The sequence below is a fragment of the Strigops habroptila genome, chromosome 4 (genome assembly GCF_004027225.2).
Source record: "Strigops habroptila isolate Jane chromosome 4, bStrHab1.2.pri, whole genome shotgun sequence".
NCBI classification, from domain to species: Eukaryota; Metazoa; Chordata; class Aves; order Psittaciformes; family Psittacidae; genus Strigops; species Strigops habroptila.
Window position 1 is genome coordinate 28,761,567 of NC_046358.1, and position 12,368 is coordinate 28,773,934.

At 42.4% G+C, this 12,368-nt stretch overlaps 1 protein-coding gene across 6 annotated transcripts in view; it reads left to right on the forward strand.

The window, feature by feature from the left end:
- Positions 1–900: 900 nt before the first annotated feature.
- Positions 901–12,368, forward strand: part of PPP4R3A (protein phosphatase 4 regulatory subunit 3A) — a 44,443-nt gene continuing 32,975 nt past the window's right edge. For 3 of the 6 annotated variants that reach the window (XM_030481787.1, XM_030481785.1, XM_030481784.1), the window contains exon 1: positions 8,932–8,987. Coding sequence is in view for 3 of the 6 variants with exons in the window: in XM_030481781.1 (XP_030337641.1) it covers positions 2,208–2,349; positions 8,932–8,987 (198 nt within the window). In the remaining 3 variants the exon portion in view is untranslated. Of the gene's footprint in view, positions 2,350–8,931; positions 8,988–12,368 lie in introns of those variants that run through there. The other 3 variants (XM_030481781.1, XM_030481782.1, XM_030481783.1) reach the window with 3 other exon arrangements.

The window sequence follows — 12,368 nt, forward strand, 5'->3', positions numbered from 1 at the left end:
GTCCTTAGGCAACAGAGCCAGGCCTGAAAGCAAAGGCCAAATGGCTTCATCTGAGCCATCAGGAAACTGGGTACCAATTCTGCAGCTGGGCACTGACTTTATCACATGGCAAGCAAACTGGAAAGTGGAGAAAGGACAACAGCGCTTGACTGGAGGCCTCCTCATGAGCACAACGAATTCTGGAGTGAAAGCTCATCATATGTGGGTTTGGCTCAAACTAGGCCTGGTATAACTCACTTTGATAAACAAATACCAATACTCGTTTGAAACTGTAAAATAAAAATAATTGATCTAATAGAGTATATAAATTGCACTGAGCTCCCATGTGTGTAGTGTATCTAGAATATACTTTGAGGTGGACTCTCATGCAGTGCTGTGTCTGTGGGGTCCCAAATGACTAGTGTTTTTGCATAGTTTAGGGAAATCTGTCAAACATATGTTCAGATGTTGGCAGCAGTGGAAAAAGCAGAGACTCGACAGCTTCTGTTTGTTACTGCGATTGTTAGAGCCTATCTCTGCCTATGGAGATCCAACAGCCGCTCAGACAGAAGCTGTTTAATTTTAGGATCACTCAGCAATGTGCGACAGAAGAAAAAAGAAAGGAAGGAAAAAGCCCTTCTGCGAGAGGACCGTCTTGGTTGTGCTCGCAGAGCAGAGACCTCAAACGCGAACCTGGGTGAAAGCAGCGAGGTGAGGGGCGGCCGAAGCTCCCCGACGTCTCCTCTGCGGTGGGACCCGGGCCGCGCGTTTGACATTCCCGCCCGGCGCACACGCGCGGCTGCCAGTGGGCCCCGTCTCGGTTACCTCTGGCCCGGCAGCGCCCGGCGCAGAGCGCGGGAAGAGCCGCCGCCGCCGGAGGCGCTGCCACCCCGCGCCGCCCCTCCCTGGGCCCGCGGTAACGGCCCACGGGTGTCCCGCCCGCGCAGCTCCGGCAGCGATCTCGGCAGTGCCGTGCAATACAGTGCCGTGCAGTGTAGTGCAGTGCAGTGCAGTGCGGGTCGCGGTGGTGCCGGTGCGGGGCTGCCAGTGCTCCGTGAGGCCACCAGGAGCGCGTGGTGCCCAGCGGCGCAGAACCCGCCCGCTCCCGCTCAGGGCTGCTGTCCCTTTAAGCACTGGCGGGCGGCCCGTTCCGCCGCTGGCTGGGAGACCCCGCGCCTCCAGTGAGAGGTGAAACCAAGATGGCGGCCGCGCAGTGACTGAGGCGGAGCCGGAGCCGGAGCCGGTGGGAGCCGGGCTGGATGGGCCGCGCCGCACCGCGCCGTCGCCGGTCGCCCCTTCCGCAGGACAGAGCGCTTCTCTGCTGGCCGGGCTCCTGAGTGTCTGGAGCGCAGTCACGTCGCAGGGCGCGCAGAAGAGTCGGGACTGAGGCACCGCAGCACCGGGAGGAGGAGGAGGAGGACGAGGAAGAAGAACATGGCGGCGGAGTCGGACTGGGAGTGAAGCCGCCGCCTGCGACGGGAGCCCATGGGGGAGACGGGGTGCTGAGCCTGCCCGCCCGCTTCATCCTGCTCCGGGACAGGCAGCGCCCGCAGGCCCCGGCCAGCCCCCGCGGGAAGGAGGGCGGCTCCTCGGACCCCCGCGCTGACGGACTGCGAGCGAGGGGCTTCGGGCCTGGGCAGCTGCTGCACAATAGAGCCGAGCTCCAGGCCCGGGCTAGCGGCCCCTCTCCCGCCTGCCTCCCCTCGCCTGCTTCATCCCGGCCTCGCCAGCTTCCCGCCTGCTTCCCTCGCCAGGGCCCTGGCCTCCGGGGTCGCCTGCTCTTGTCACCCCGGGCTGGCTGTCCGTTGCCGCCCGTGCCATCTGCTGTCCACCGCTGCTTCCACTCCCGTGGATCCGCTTCTTCTCCAGGATCCCTTCTTTACCGCCTCTCCTGCCTGCCCTTCACCCTGCAAAGAGCCTGTCTCCTCTCTGCGGCTCTTCCCTGCGCAGGCTTATTCGTCTTTTGTGCAGCGCCTGACGGTGCCTGGAGCCCTTTCCCATCTTCACCTTTTTTCTCATTCCCCTGCTTTCTTTGCGCCCCCTCTAACCGTATTACCCTCGATAATGAGGAGTCCCTTGGAGCAGTGAAGAGGAGTAAGAAAAGCTTGCTTGGTGTGCTACCTTCTCTCTCGCTCCCCTCCTTTGAGGGGGGCCTAGCCGCCGACTAGCCTCCTGCTTCTCCAGCAATTGCAAGCCATAGTGGTGGCTGTGTTGTGGCAGGCGGCAGGATGACTGACACCCGGCGGAGGGTGAAGGTTTACACGCTAAATGAGGACCGCCAGTGGGACGATCGAGGCACAGGGCATGTGTCCTCTTGCTACGTGGAGAGGCTCAAGGGCATGTCCCTGCTAGTCAGGGCAGAGAGTGATGGTAAGTATGTGTGTCTGAAGGTAGAGTCTTTCCTCATCCTACCCAGAAAAGGAACTGGGCTTAGTTTTGTGTCTGTTGCCTTAAGGTTTTGCTGCGTAATTCAAATGTGATTTCTAAAAGCAAGTAGGCACTAACCATAGTTCATTCGTGATAAGCCAAGTGAAAGACATGGAAGATTGCCATGAAGTGCAAGCATAGTAGGCACTTGGTTCTTAGTGAATAGTGTGTTGCATACAAAACACCTTCAGCTCATGTTGTAAAACTTGTATGGGTTTGGGCATTTAGTGATCTATCACTACATACCAAATGTACTCCAGTTTCAAAACTGATCACTATGATGTATCCTTCCTTAAATGTGTCTGGAAATGATCTCCTTGTGAATGGAGTTGTTCAAAACTTAGATCGTGGTTTTTAGCATAAATTTTTAGAAGGTGATTGGATGGCTAACACCTTCCCCCCCCTTCTCCTTCCCCCTCCCCCTTTTCTTTGGTAGCAAGAATTATGCAAGACATTCTAAAAGCTGTCAACAGTTTTCAAAGTACACTTGTTACAGTAGTAAAGACAATAGAGTGGACAGAACAGCTTTTTCAGAGATATTTTTTTATGGAATGGTAGTTCTCAGTCCTTCAGTAGTTCTAGATCTTCCTGTAAATACATTTAAAACAATGCATTATCAACTTCCTTTACATTTTCTGAACAGCATGTGATAGTAGTGTAGGTTGAGTAGTAGTATCTACCCCTGTAGCTACATATTTGGGCTAGCCTTGATTATTGGTTAAGTGACTTCATGACTGCTATGATCAGAGTAGATTGTAAAATGTATACTTCACGATACCTAGCATGTACCATTTTGATAGTAAAGTCTGTCAGTGCATGACTTACTACTTCATTAGACATATAGCTGGCTGTATCTAGTGAGTTGTAGATCTAGTTGTAGCTTGTGACTGTCAACAGACCTTGTAATTATTTGGCTTTTTCATTATAGGAACTAGGTTGAAAAGCATCTTGAGAATCATTCTTACTGTTTGAGAAAGTACTGATGAACTGTACAGTAGTCTGTACAGCAGAGATCATAAACTGATACAGAAGAATGAAATTTTCATCTGAGCAGGATTTTGATAATAGAGCTGCTGATAAGCATGAATCTCAGGATTTTGTAGCTTCTTGATTCTACTTTAAAAAGTTGAACTGATGTTAAACTGGTACTTGATTTTATTTATTTTACACTGAAGAAGTTGCATTTATAGTTTGGCCATCTTCGTAGTATAAGAGAAATTATTCAAAATGGTAACAGACTTAGTTTCATTTCAGTGTGAGAAGGGAAGTAAAAAGAAGGTTATTGCTATGTTTTTAAGCTAATCTTTACAGTATATTTAGATGCTGTTGCTGTCTAGATGGTTGATGTGCTCGTGTTTAAAAGCTGTTATGTCTTCTACACACTAAACAATTTCCTGTTTGGTTTTGTTTGTGTTTTGTGTTTTTTTTAATTCCTTTTAGAAAAGAAAGCAAAAGAACTGCAAGTCATAACCTGCTTGTGAAGAAATAGCCCATTCAAACTAAAATCCGTTTATTGACTTTCACTGGGATATGTATGCTTAAGACTGATTAGAACCTGAATTGGGCTGTTGTTGCCAGCTTCTTTGTTGTAAATGAACATCTGTAAGAAGGAAAATACAGATTGGTGTAAATGATCCCAAAACAAAGATGATGTCATTACTTTGTGTTGCATAGCTAAGATACTCTGTCAAAGCAGAACTGGCTCAAACTTACTAATTGCACCTAATACACGGAAGTATATTTAATAGGATACTCGCGTTAGACTTCTCTCAAACAGCATCCACGTATTTCAAGAGTATTGAATAATACACACAGCTTAAGTTCTTAATTTAGTAGGTGGTATCAGTCCTGGGTAAATGTGCACTCTATTAATAGGCTAGTTTTTCTGACTTGCTTTTGTAAGCACCTCATAAAATCGATTTATGTTGTGTACTCCCAGTGGCAATTGTTTGCAGGCTGATTTTGAAGGCAAATACAGTCATTTTTACATGTGAGCAAATGGTTTGGGAAAAGGTAACACCAGACTAGTGTTTCAGGTGCTACACAATTTGTGTGTTCTCTTGCATGCTTTTTTAACTAAATGAAGTAGTTCACTGTGATTTCTCTCTCTTCCCTCCAGTTACCAGAAACATACAAGTACTGGGAACCTGACCTATACATCATTTGTCTCCCTGTTTCCATTGCATTCTTGTATTGTCTTTCTTTGTCAGCTCCTCCTTGTTCCACAATGAAACTTCTTCCTTCCTCCTTTTCTAAACCAGCTTTTCCTAGTGTTTGAGCTGAGATTCATCCTGTGCATGCTGGTATGTTCTTACTGACTTACTGCAGGAAGCTGACTGAAAACCTCGGGATCTGCCTGAGTTAAAGGCTCTGTTTCCTGAGTGGGGGAGGCCATGGGGGATGTTAGCAAGAGTTCCCTGCTGCGGATGGGAAATTCCCACTCTTGTGAAAGGGCCAGTTCAGCTGTGCACAGAGTGACAGCAGAATTACCAGAGGTTCATTTGGCTGGCCATCAGGGCTAGCACATAGTTCAGTCTTTTGATTGTGCACCTGTGGCTTGGTGTAGCTCCATAGCTGCTTTCTAAGTGGCTGAGATTTTATGGCAGGGTCAGGAGGTTCAGATAAGGGAGCTACAATCAGTATGCCAAGTCCAAGGTAAGCTGTCATCTGGAATTGGAGGAATAAGAGCTGAGTAAGAGTGCAATTTTATTTCTTTCCTTTTTTTTTTTTTTTTTTTTCATCCATAGGAGTAGTTGGTTTTTATTTTGTTTTGGGTTTTTTCCTTGGGTTGGTGTTGTTTTGGGGTTTTTTCTTGGTTTTTTTGGTAACACCGTCTTAAGAGTTGAGAGCAGTTGAGTGATTTGCGTTGTTATCTCAGATGCCTAATGCTCCCAGGCACTAAACTTTTAAGAATCATTGCAGGCAATTTGGAGTAATCTCATACTGTACAGAAATAGCATAAACTGCTTTCAGATCAGATATATTATGCTTTTAAACAGGGAATTGGTTTTGGTTTTTTACACTTAAACAGCTGTTAACTTTTTTACTTAAAACCCTGAAAAGTTTCTCTGTGTTATTCCTAGTTGCGCTGTGCTCTACTTGAGTTGCAGTAGGGCAATAGTGAACTCTTTTCTTACAAATCATCACCTTTCTTGTGAGTTTCTGTGTGTATTTGGAAGCTTTGAATTTCTTACCTGTTTCTCACATGGTATTTGAGGCTGCTGTGACCTACCTCATTCTTGAAATGTCTGTGCGCTTCTAGATTTTAACTGCATGGTTTCAGATCACTTTTTTTGTTCTGAGCCCTGATGCTTGAAGTGACCTCTGAAATGAACTTTTCTGTTCAACTAAGTCATGTTAATTTGAGGGCTTAAACTTTTAATTGAAGCTTACTAGTCCTGTAACTAAACTTTTTGACAAGCCAAAGTGAACTCCGCCATTGGAGGCCGTATTTAATGAATTTAGTCACCAGGCAGGCATCCGCATCCTCGCTGCTTCTTTACACTAGTTATCAGTAACCCTGTAATACTGGCAGAAGGCTTAGCCAGAATTTGTCTTAAGTTTATTTTACCTTGCTCTAAACTCAAGGGATTAATTTTATTTATTTATAGGAAAGCAACACCAAAAATTTTGTGGTTATGTACTTACCTTACATTAAAATACCTAAAGGGGTCCTACCAGAAATCTGGAGAGGGACTTTTTACAAGAGCATATAGTTGCAGGACAAAGGGGAATGGGTTCAAACTTAAACAGGGGAGATTTAGGTTGGATATTAGGAAGAAATTCTTAACTGTGATGATGGCAAGGCCCTGGCACAGGTTGCCCACAGAAGTTGTGGCTGCCCCATCCCTGGCAGTGTTCAAGGCCAGGCTGGACGGGGCTTTGAGCAACCTGGTCTAGTGGAAGGTGTCGCTGCCTCTGGCAGGGGGTTGGAACTAGGTGATCTTTAAGATGCCTTCCAACCCAAAGTATTCTGTGGTTCCATGAACATGCCACCCCCTACCCTCAAAAAACCCACACCAAAACAAAAAATACCCAAATAAAACCATGGGAATTGGGAGGGACTGAATTTTCGTTTCTCCTGGTTCTCCCCTCTCCTTATGTTTGGGTTCGATCCTTCAGAAATGTGTTAGACTGATGAACAGTCTCTTGTGAATGCAGAGCACATTCTCAGACCTCAGTTTGAGCTGTTTCCTAAGTTTCAGTGGATCGGTTTCTGTGAATCAGTAGCAGCAGAACTGATCGCAGAGCTTAACCCTCTTTGTGCATCTTGCAGAAAACAGCTCTTGAGTTGAAGTTTTCATTTAAACAAACATGTTCGCACTGTGCGGGGAAGTGAGTGACACTGTACCTTTTCTGCTTTTGAGGAAGGATCCATGTAACGGTTTGATGGGAGAGGAGCAGTGTTCCATATCAGCAGGTCTCTTCCATATGTATATATGTAAACAAGTCTGCAGATTTGTTGATGGAGACTACTGGCTAAGGATACTTGATATTCTCTAAATATCTTATATCTGTTTGTAATCTCTCTTGAGCAAGTTGTTCCCTATACACACATTCCTTTCTCAGCATAGAATGGTGTAGTTACGCTAACAAAAAAACCCAGCTGTGCCTTTTTGCATTACAGTGGCAAATAACAGAATTCTGCAAATCAATGTTTTCTTCTTTATAGATGGTTTCAAATGTTACTTTCTGGCACCAGTTTTTTGCAGTTACCTTTATAAATCCATTCAAGGATATAATTAAATCAGCATAATTTGGAGGGGGGAGGTTTATTAAAACCATAGCTTGTATTAAGGTGAGTTTTCAGGTGTTACCTAACTATAAATAGTCATTGGGTCAGTGAAGATGAAATTTCGTTGGTGTGTTTTTATAAAGTAGACTGGATAGTCTTAATGTATTCTAGGGTAGTACCAAGAGAAAAATAGCAACAGAGAAAGTAATTGCTTATGACAAATGCAAGATTAAGCATCTTGAACTGTGTTTAGGAATCAATACTGATATTGACTTTGAATGGAGGAGAACTTTATTTGTGGTATGTTGAATTTCTGAAACCTTTTTCCAAGGAATGTATTTGTGTTACAGATATCTGTTACTGTTGCCTGGTTCACAGAAGCAGGTAACGGAGACCTAAGACTGTCTCATACCTAAGACTGTCTCATACTGTCTCATACCAGCAAGCGGCCTGAGTCTGTAAAACTTAGTGTATGAAAATAGACTCACTGAACTAATTAATAGAATAGTCACCGATTTTTGAGTAGTTGAACATTTTGGGAGAACAAATTGCAGAAGTGGAATATCAGATCGTCCAGAAGGATGGATTGGGGGCAGTTATTAGGTGTAGAGCACACTTTTTACACTTCACTATGTTTCTATTTCCAAATTCATATTTGTCTAGTTATGGATCCCGAATGGTGAGGAATAAGTTGAATCATGTAGTAATGAGGAGCAAGTAAAGCCTTATAATGCTTGATTTGTCTTTCCTGCAAACATCAGGTTTAGTAGAAGAGGAGAAGAAATATTCTTTTGTGGTAAGCGTAGTAAATAGGTCATTCTTTAGTGTCTGCTTCTAGCCTGGAAGATGAAATATCTTCATTCATTGTCTTCAAGAGTTTATTTTTTTTACTTTTTTTTTTTTTGGTAAGTATTTTGTCAAACATAATGTTCAAGTTACGTATGATACTCTGCTAATTTCAGGATTCCCATGTCTGTAGATGTGTGTTCAGCAGTTAAAATATAATGTTGAATTTATCAATTGCTTTAATTCTTATGATTCTAATTCATATTTGCTGCTATTAAATGTTTCTAGATAGTAAAGACTTTGTAGAAGTTAGCTGGGTGAATAGCAGAAAATAATATTCTAGAACTTCATGTAGTTGAAGCTGAGGCTTTGAAACTGAGAGTAAGATTGAAGTGAAATAGTGCCTGTAACAGGTGATCGTAACGGAAAAGGGAATGCTGGTTTTAGATGTTCACTAGGCAAACCCGAAATGCAGAGTTCAGGACTGTGGCCTAAGTCCTAATATATTGAAGTCATCAGTAAAGCTCATCTTGGATGTTTTCCTTCTCTGTCCTGCTGTCACAAGGGTTGCTACTTTAAGCATTACTTTCTGGATATGCTTTCCGGCAAAGTAATGTTTTAGCTAAACTTTAAGAACAAATACCACATGATTAGCAAATTTAATCCAAAACAAGTGGGGATGATCTATGAAATACAGTTACGATGCTTTTTGTGTGCTGATTTTTTGCACACTTTAAAATCTCTAAGAATGTTCCATGAAAAGTCATTACTCTGAATAAGAAAGAGGTTCAAAATCCAGTCCTCAAAACAGTCTCGAACATTCTGTACTATGTGAACAATATATTTGAGGGAAAAATTAAATACAAAGCTGTAGAATATGAGTTTCACAGGCTCATTGTTGGGAGGAAAGGTGTTACTACCTACTTGTAGAAAGAGTGATCAGAAAATTAATGTTGAGATTGAAATTTGGTACACATGTAAATAAGCGGAACTTTTTTTTCTAGGTTCTCTTCTTCTGGAGTCGAAAATTAACCCAAACACTGCGTACCAGAAGCAACAGGTAAATATACTACTTTTTCTTCATGTTTGAAGGCAGGTTTTTTAACTTCAGCAATACAGTATCTTTTTTTTTGCCTCTATTTCAAATTATATTTTATGGTTTTGTACCAAAAATAGGAGACAAGGTAGTTCTCAACATTTTTGTGCATTTCATGATACATGTGTGTTATTTCTCTGAATTGTTTGTGAAGTTATCTATATAACTTGCACTCTGTTTTACATCAAAAAATGCTTTGGGAGAGACAGGCGTAGGTGTGAAAATCACAAAGTAGCTGAGGTTCCTGAGGATTATAGTATCTGAAATTTAATATCATCTGTTTTTTTAATTTATATTTCAGATACTACAACTTGTGATGTGTTTTAGTTAAGACTAGAAGGCTTTAAAGCTATTTACGTATTTACCTTTGTTTGGTTTTTACTTCAAAGATGGATATGGGTTACTAAAGCTTCAGAGCATTCTCTACGTAAAAGCACCTTCTCACCTCTAGTTTGCGCCTTGCTTCAATTATTGAAGCCATACGTTTTAAGCCCCTAAAGAATGCTGCTGAGATGAGTGAGAAGTGAATTGGAGGTCTTGCATTTTGTTTTCTGTTCATATCTCACGGATGCTGAGAATTACCCCTAGAGGTTTAGAAAGTTGAACCAGATTGTATTTTGTTGCCTGTCTAGTCAGCTCAGACTTGCTAAAATCTGGTCAGGTGCAGTTAACATTAAAATACCTTTCAGTCTTCAGCTTTAATAGTTTATTATAAGCATAGATGTACTGTAGTTTTGCTCACAGCAGTCCCAGTGGTTGTGCAGCTGCAGCTGTTTATAGGATTTTATGTTGAACCGAATGAGGAGAACCAGTCTTAATCAGGGTTAAAAATATCCTTCCTTGAAAAATTTAACCTGCATCAGCCCCTTGATATAATTTGTAATGCATCATATCAACAGTCTGTACTGAACACCTGATAAGGCCAATGGAGGGTGGAAAATCAATTGCAGGGAGTAAGAAAAGACAAGACCAGCAAAAATGCTGAGCAAACTAGCTCTTGGTTGTAATCCCGACTGGCCTGAGGTCACGGTTGTGTGATACAGTAACTCAAGGTTTAGAACTCCTAAAACAACGTTGAATATTTCACAGCTTTATGGCATAAAGTGCTGTTCTAGTGTAAGCTTGCTTTGCTGATTCAAATCCATTGAAAGAGCACTGAGGGGCGAGCCTTTTATCAATAGGCTTTATGCCAGCTCAGATGTGAAGCTGACTTTAAGTAGGCATAAAATTGTCAGATCGGTGCAAACCACCACATGTGCTTGTCAGTGCAACAGCATTTCTCGCCTGTGCTCATGGCTATTCTGGGTCAGGGTCAGACATGTGGTGTGATCTGGCACTGCACGAGTCAATACTGGTAATGGTAAAAGTGTGGTTACTGAAATAAAAATATTAAACTTGAACCTTTCGTTTAGGAACAGCACTGTATGTGTTCTGTGCTGGAGAAGGAAAATTGTTGTTCTTAAAGCTTTCAAATGCTGCATAGACAGAATTTGTGTTTGTAGGTGGATTTTTCATAATATTTAAGCAAAGCAGCATCTAATATAGATTGAATGTAGGGCTCCACTCTGAGCCTTAGAAATACCAAATCTTTCTTGGTGTGTGTATTAACCCTACTTTGTAGCATATTGTCTTTCAGGTGAGGCCTTCTTACCTTTTCCTTTAGTAAAAGGCAAGTGCAGAGTTTAAACCTGATTCCGTATGAGCTAATATTGGGAATTTAGCAGCTGAAGGGAAGAGCTGCTTCTTTCCAGCTGCTCTCATAGAACTCTGAACTGCCTAAACTCACGAAACCACAAGATCAACTTGGTACTCCAGATCCCTCTTCAAAAACTGGTAACTGCCTGTGTGAGCAGAAGTTTCAAGCCACCTCACACAATATCCATTTGTGGAACTGTGAGATGGAAGAGTGAGAAATCTTTCCTTTTTGGCTGCAGGATGCCACTTTAGGTCATCTCAGCTACTAGTGAAATCACAGCCTGAGATAGACCTTTGAGTTTGCCTGCAGTTGCCAGTTGGGCTCATAAAATTTCAAGAAAAATCTTCTAGAAACAGAGACTTAAAACTTCGAAGTAACTTCCCAGTGGTATGGTCTTACCAGCCTTTTATCTTGGAATTTTGTTGTGAGGGTAAATCTTCATTCCATTTTAAAGAGGTAGATAGCAGTACGTCTGTTTTTACTATGACGTACTTAGCATGTGCCTTGTGGGCCTTGAGTTATCTAATTGAATTAATGGAATCAGTGAGTGAGTGCTTTGGATGACTTTTGTCTAGGCTGACATGAGGCTTATAAGAAGAAACAATTTTTTATTGGACCAACTAATATAATTTGTGGTTGGAAGGAAGGAGAGGTGTGATAGATAAGTTCTTGGGGAAACTTTCAATGCCACTTTCTTTGGATTCCTCAACAACCCTTTGTAATAAACAGTGAAGTTCTTCCACTGGTGAAAAAACCTTCTACCTATGCTGCACAGTGTTAGTGCCACTGTGAAACAGATTGTCTCATTAATTGTTGGTATCAAAAATGATGCAATCTCAGGATATACATCTGTGTATTTTAATGCTAACTGTCACAACTTAGATCATTATTTGTCAAAATAATAGTGTGAAGACCTTGAGTACAAGTTTGCCTTGCTGCCACTGTTGTCTTGGTGTGTAAAACATCCATGGAAAAACAAATAAACCAACCCCTAGACAAACAACAACCAAACCAAATAAACAAAAAACTAAAACAAAACAGAAGCCATACTCTGCGAACCTGAACTTCAAGTAACATTTTGTCAAATTGTCTACTTTAGATTTCTTGGGGTTTAGGGTTGAAAGCATTGGCTGGCCTTTATTGTGGATTACTCATGTCTCTGTATGCACATAAATGTTGATCTAATTGGTGGTAGATACAAATGTCTGCCCTTTGGAGAGGAAGAATACTTGGCAGATAGTGAGATCTGCTTGAGGACTCATTTTTCATACATCAGCACGGTCCTGAGATACTTCCCTGTCTTCCCAGACTTACCTACCATCTGGAGGTTTGGAATAACTTGTTAAAGCATGAAACATGTAGAGAGTCAGGTAAATTGGATTAAGTCTTTCTGTCACCATGAAGAGTCATTCTGCTGCGTTCAAGAAGAAAGATGTGTCTGTGAACCTGATCCTATAACACAGAATTGCTACCAGTGGAAGTTTTTGGATGTTCTGAACTGTGTACTTCCTGGCAAACTTGTCATTACTTATACTAGAAGTAGAAGAAAGGAATCCATGTGAGAAAAACAAGCTAGAAAGAAAACATCTTGAGAAACTAATGCCTTGTGGCTCAGAAAAAACACTAATATTTCTTGTGTTAAGGTGTGA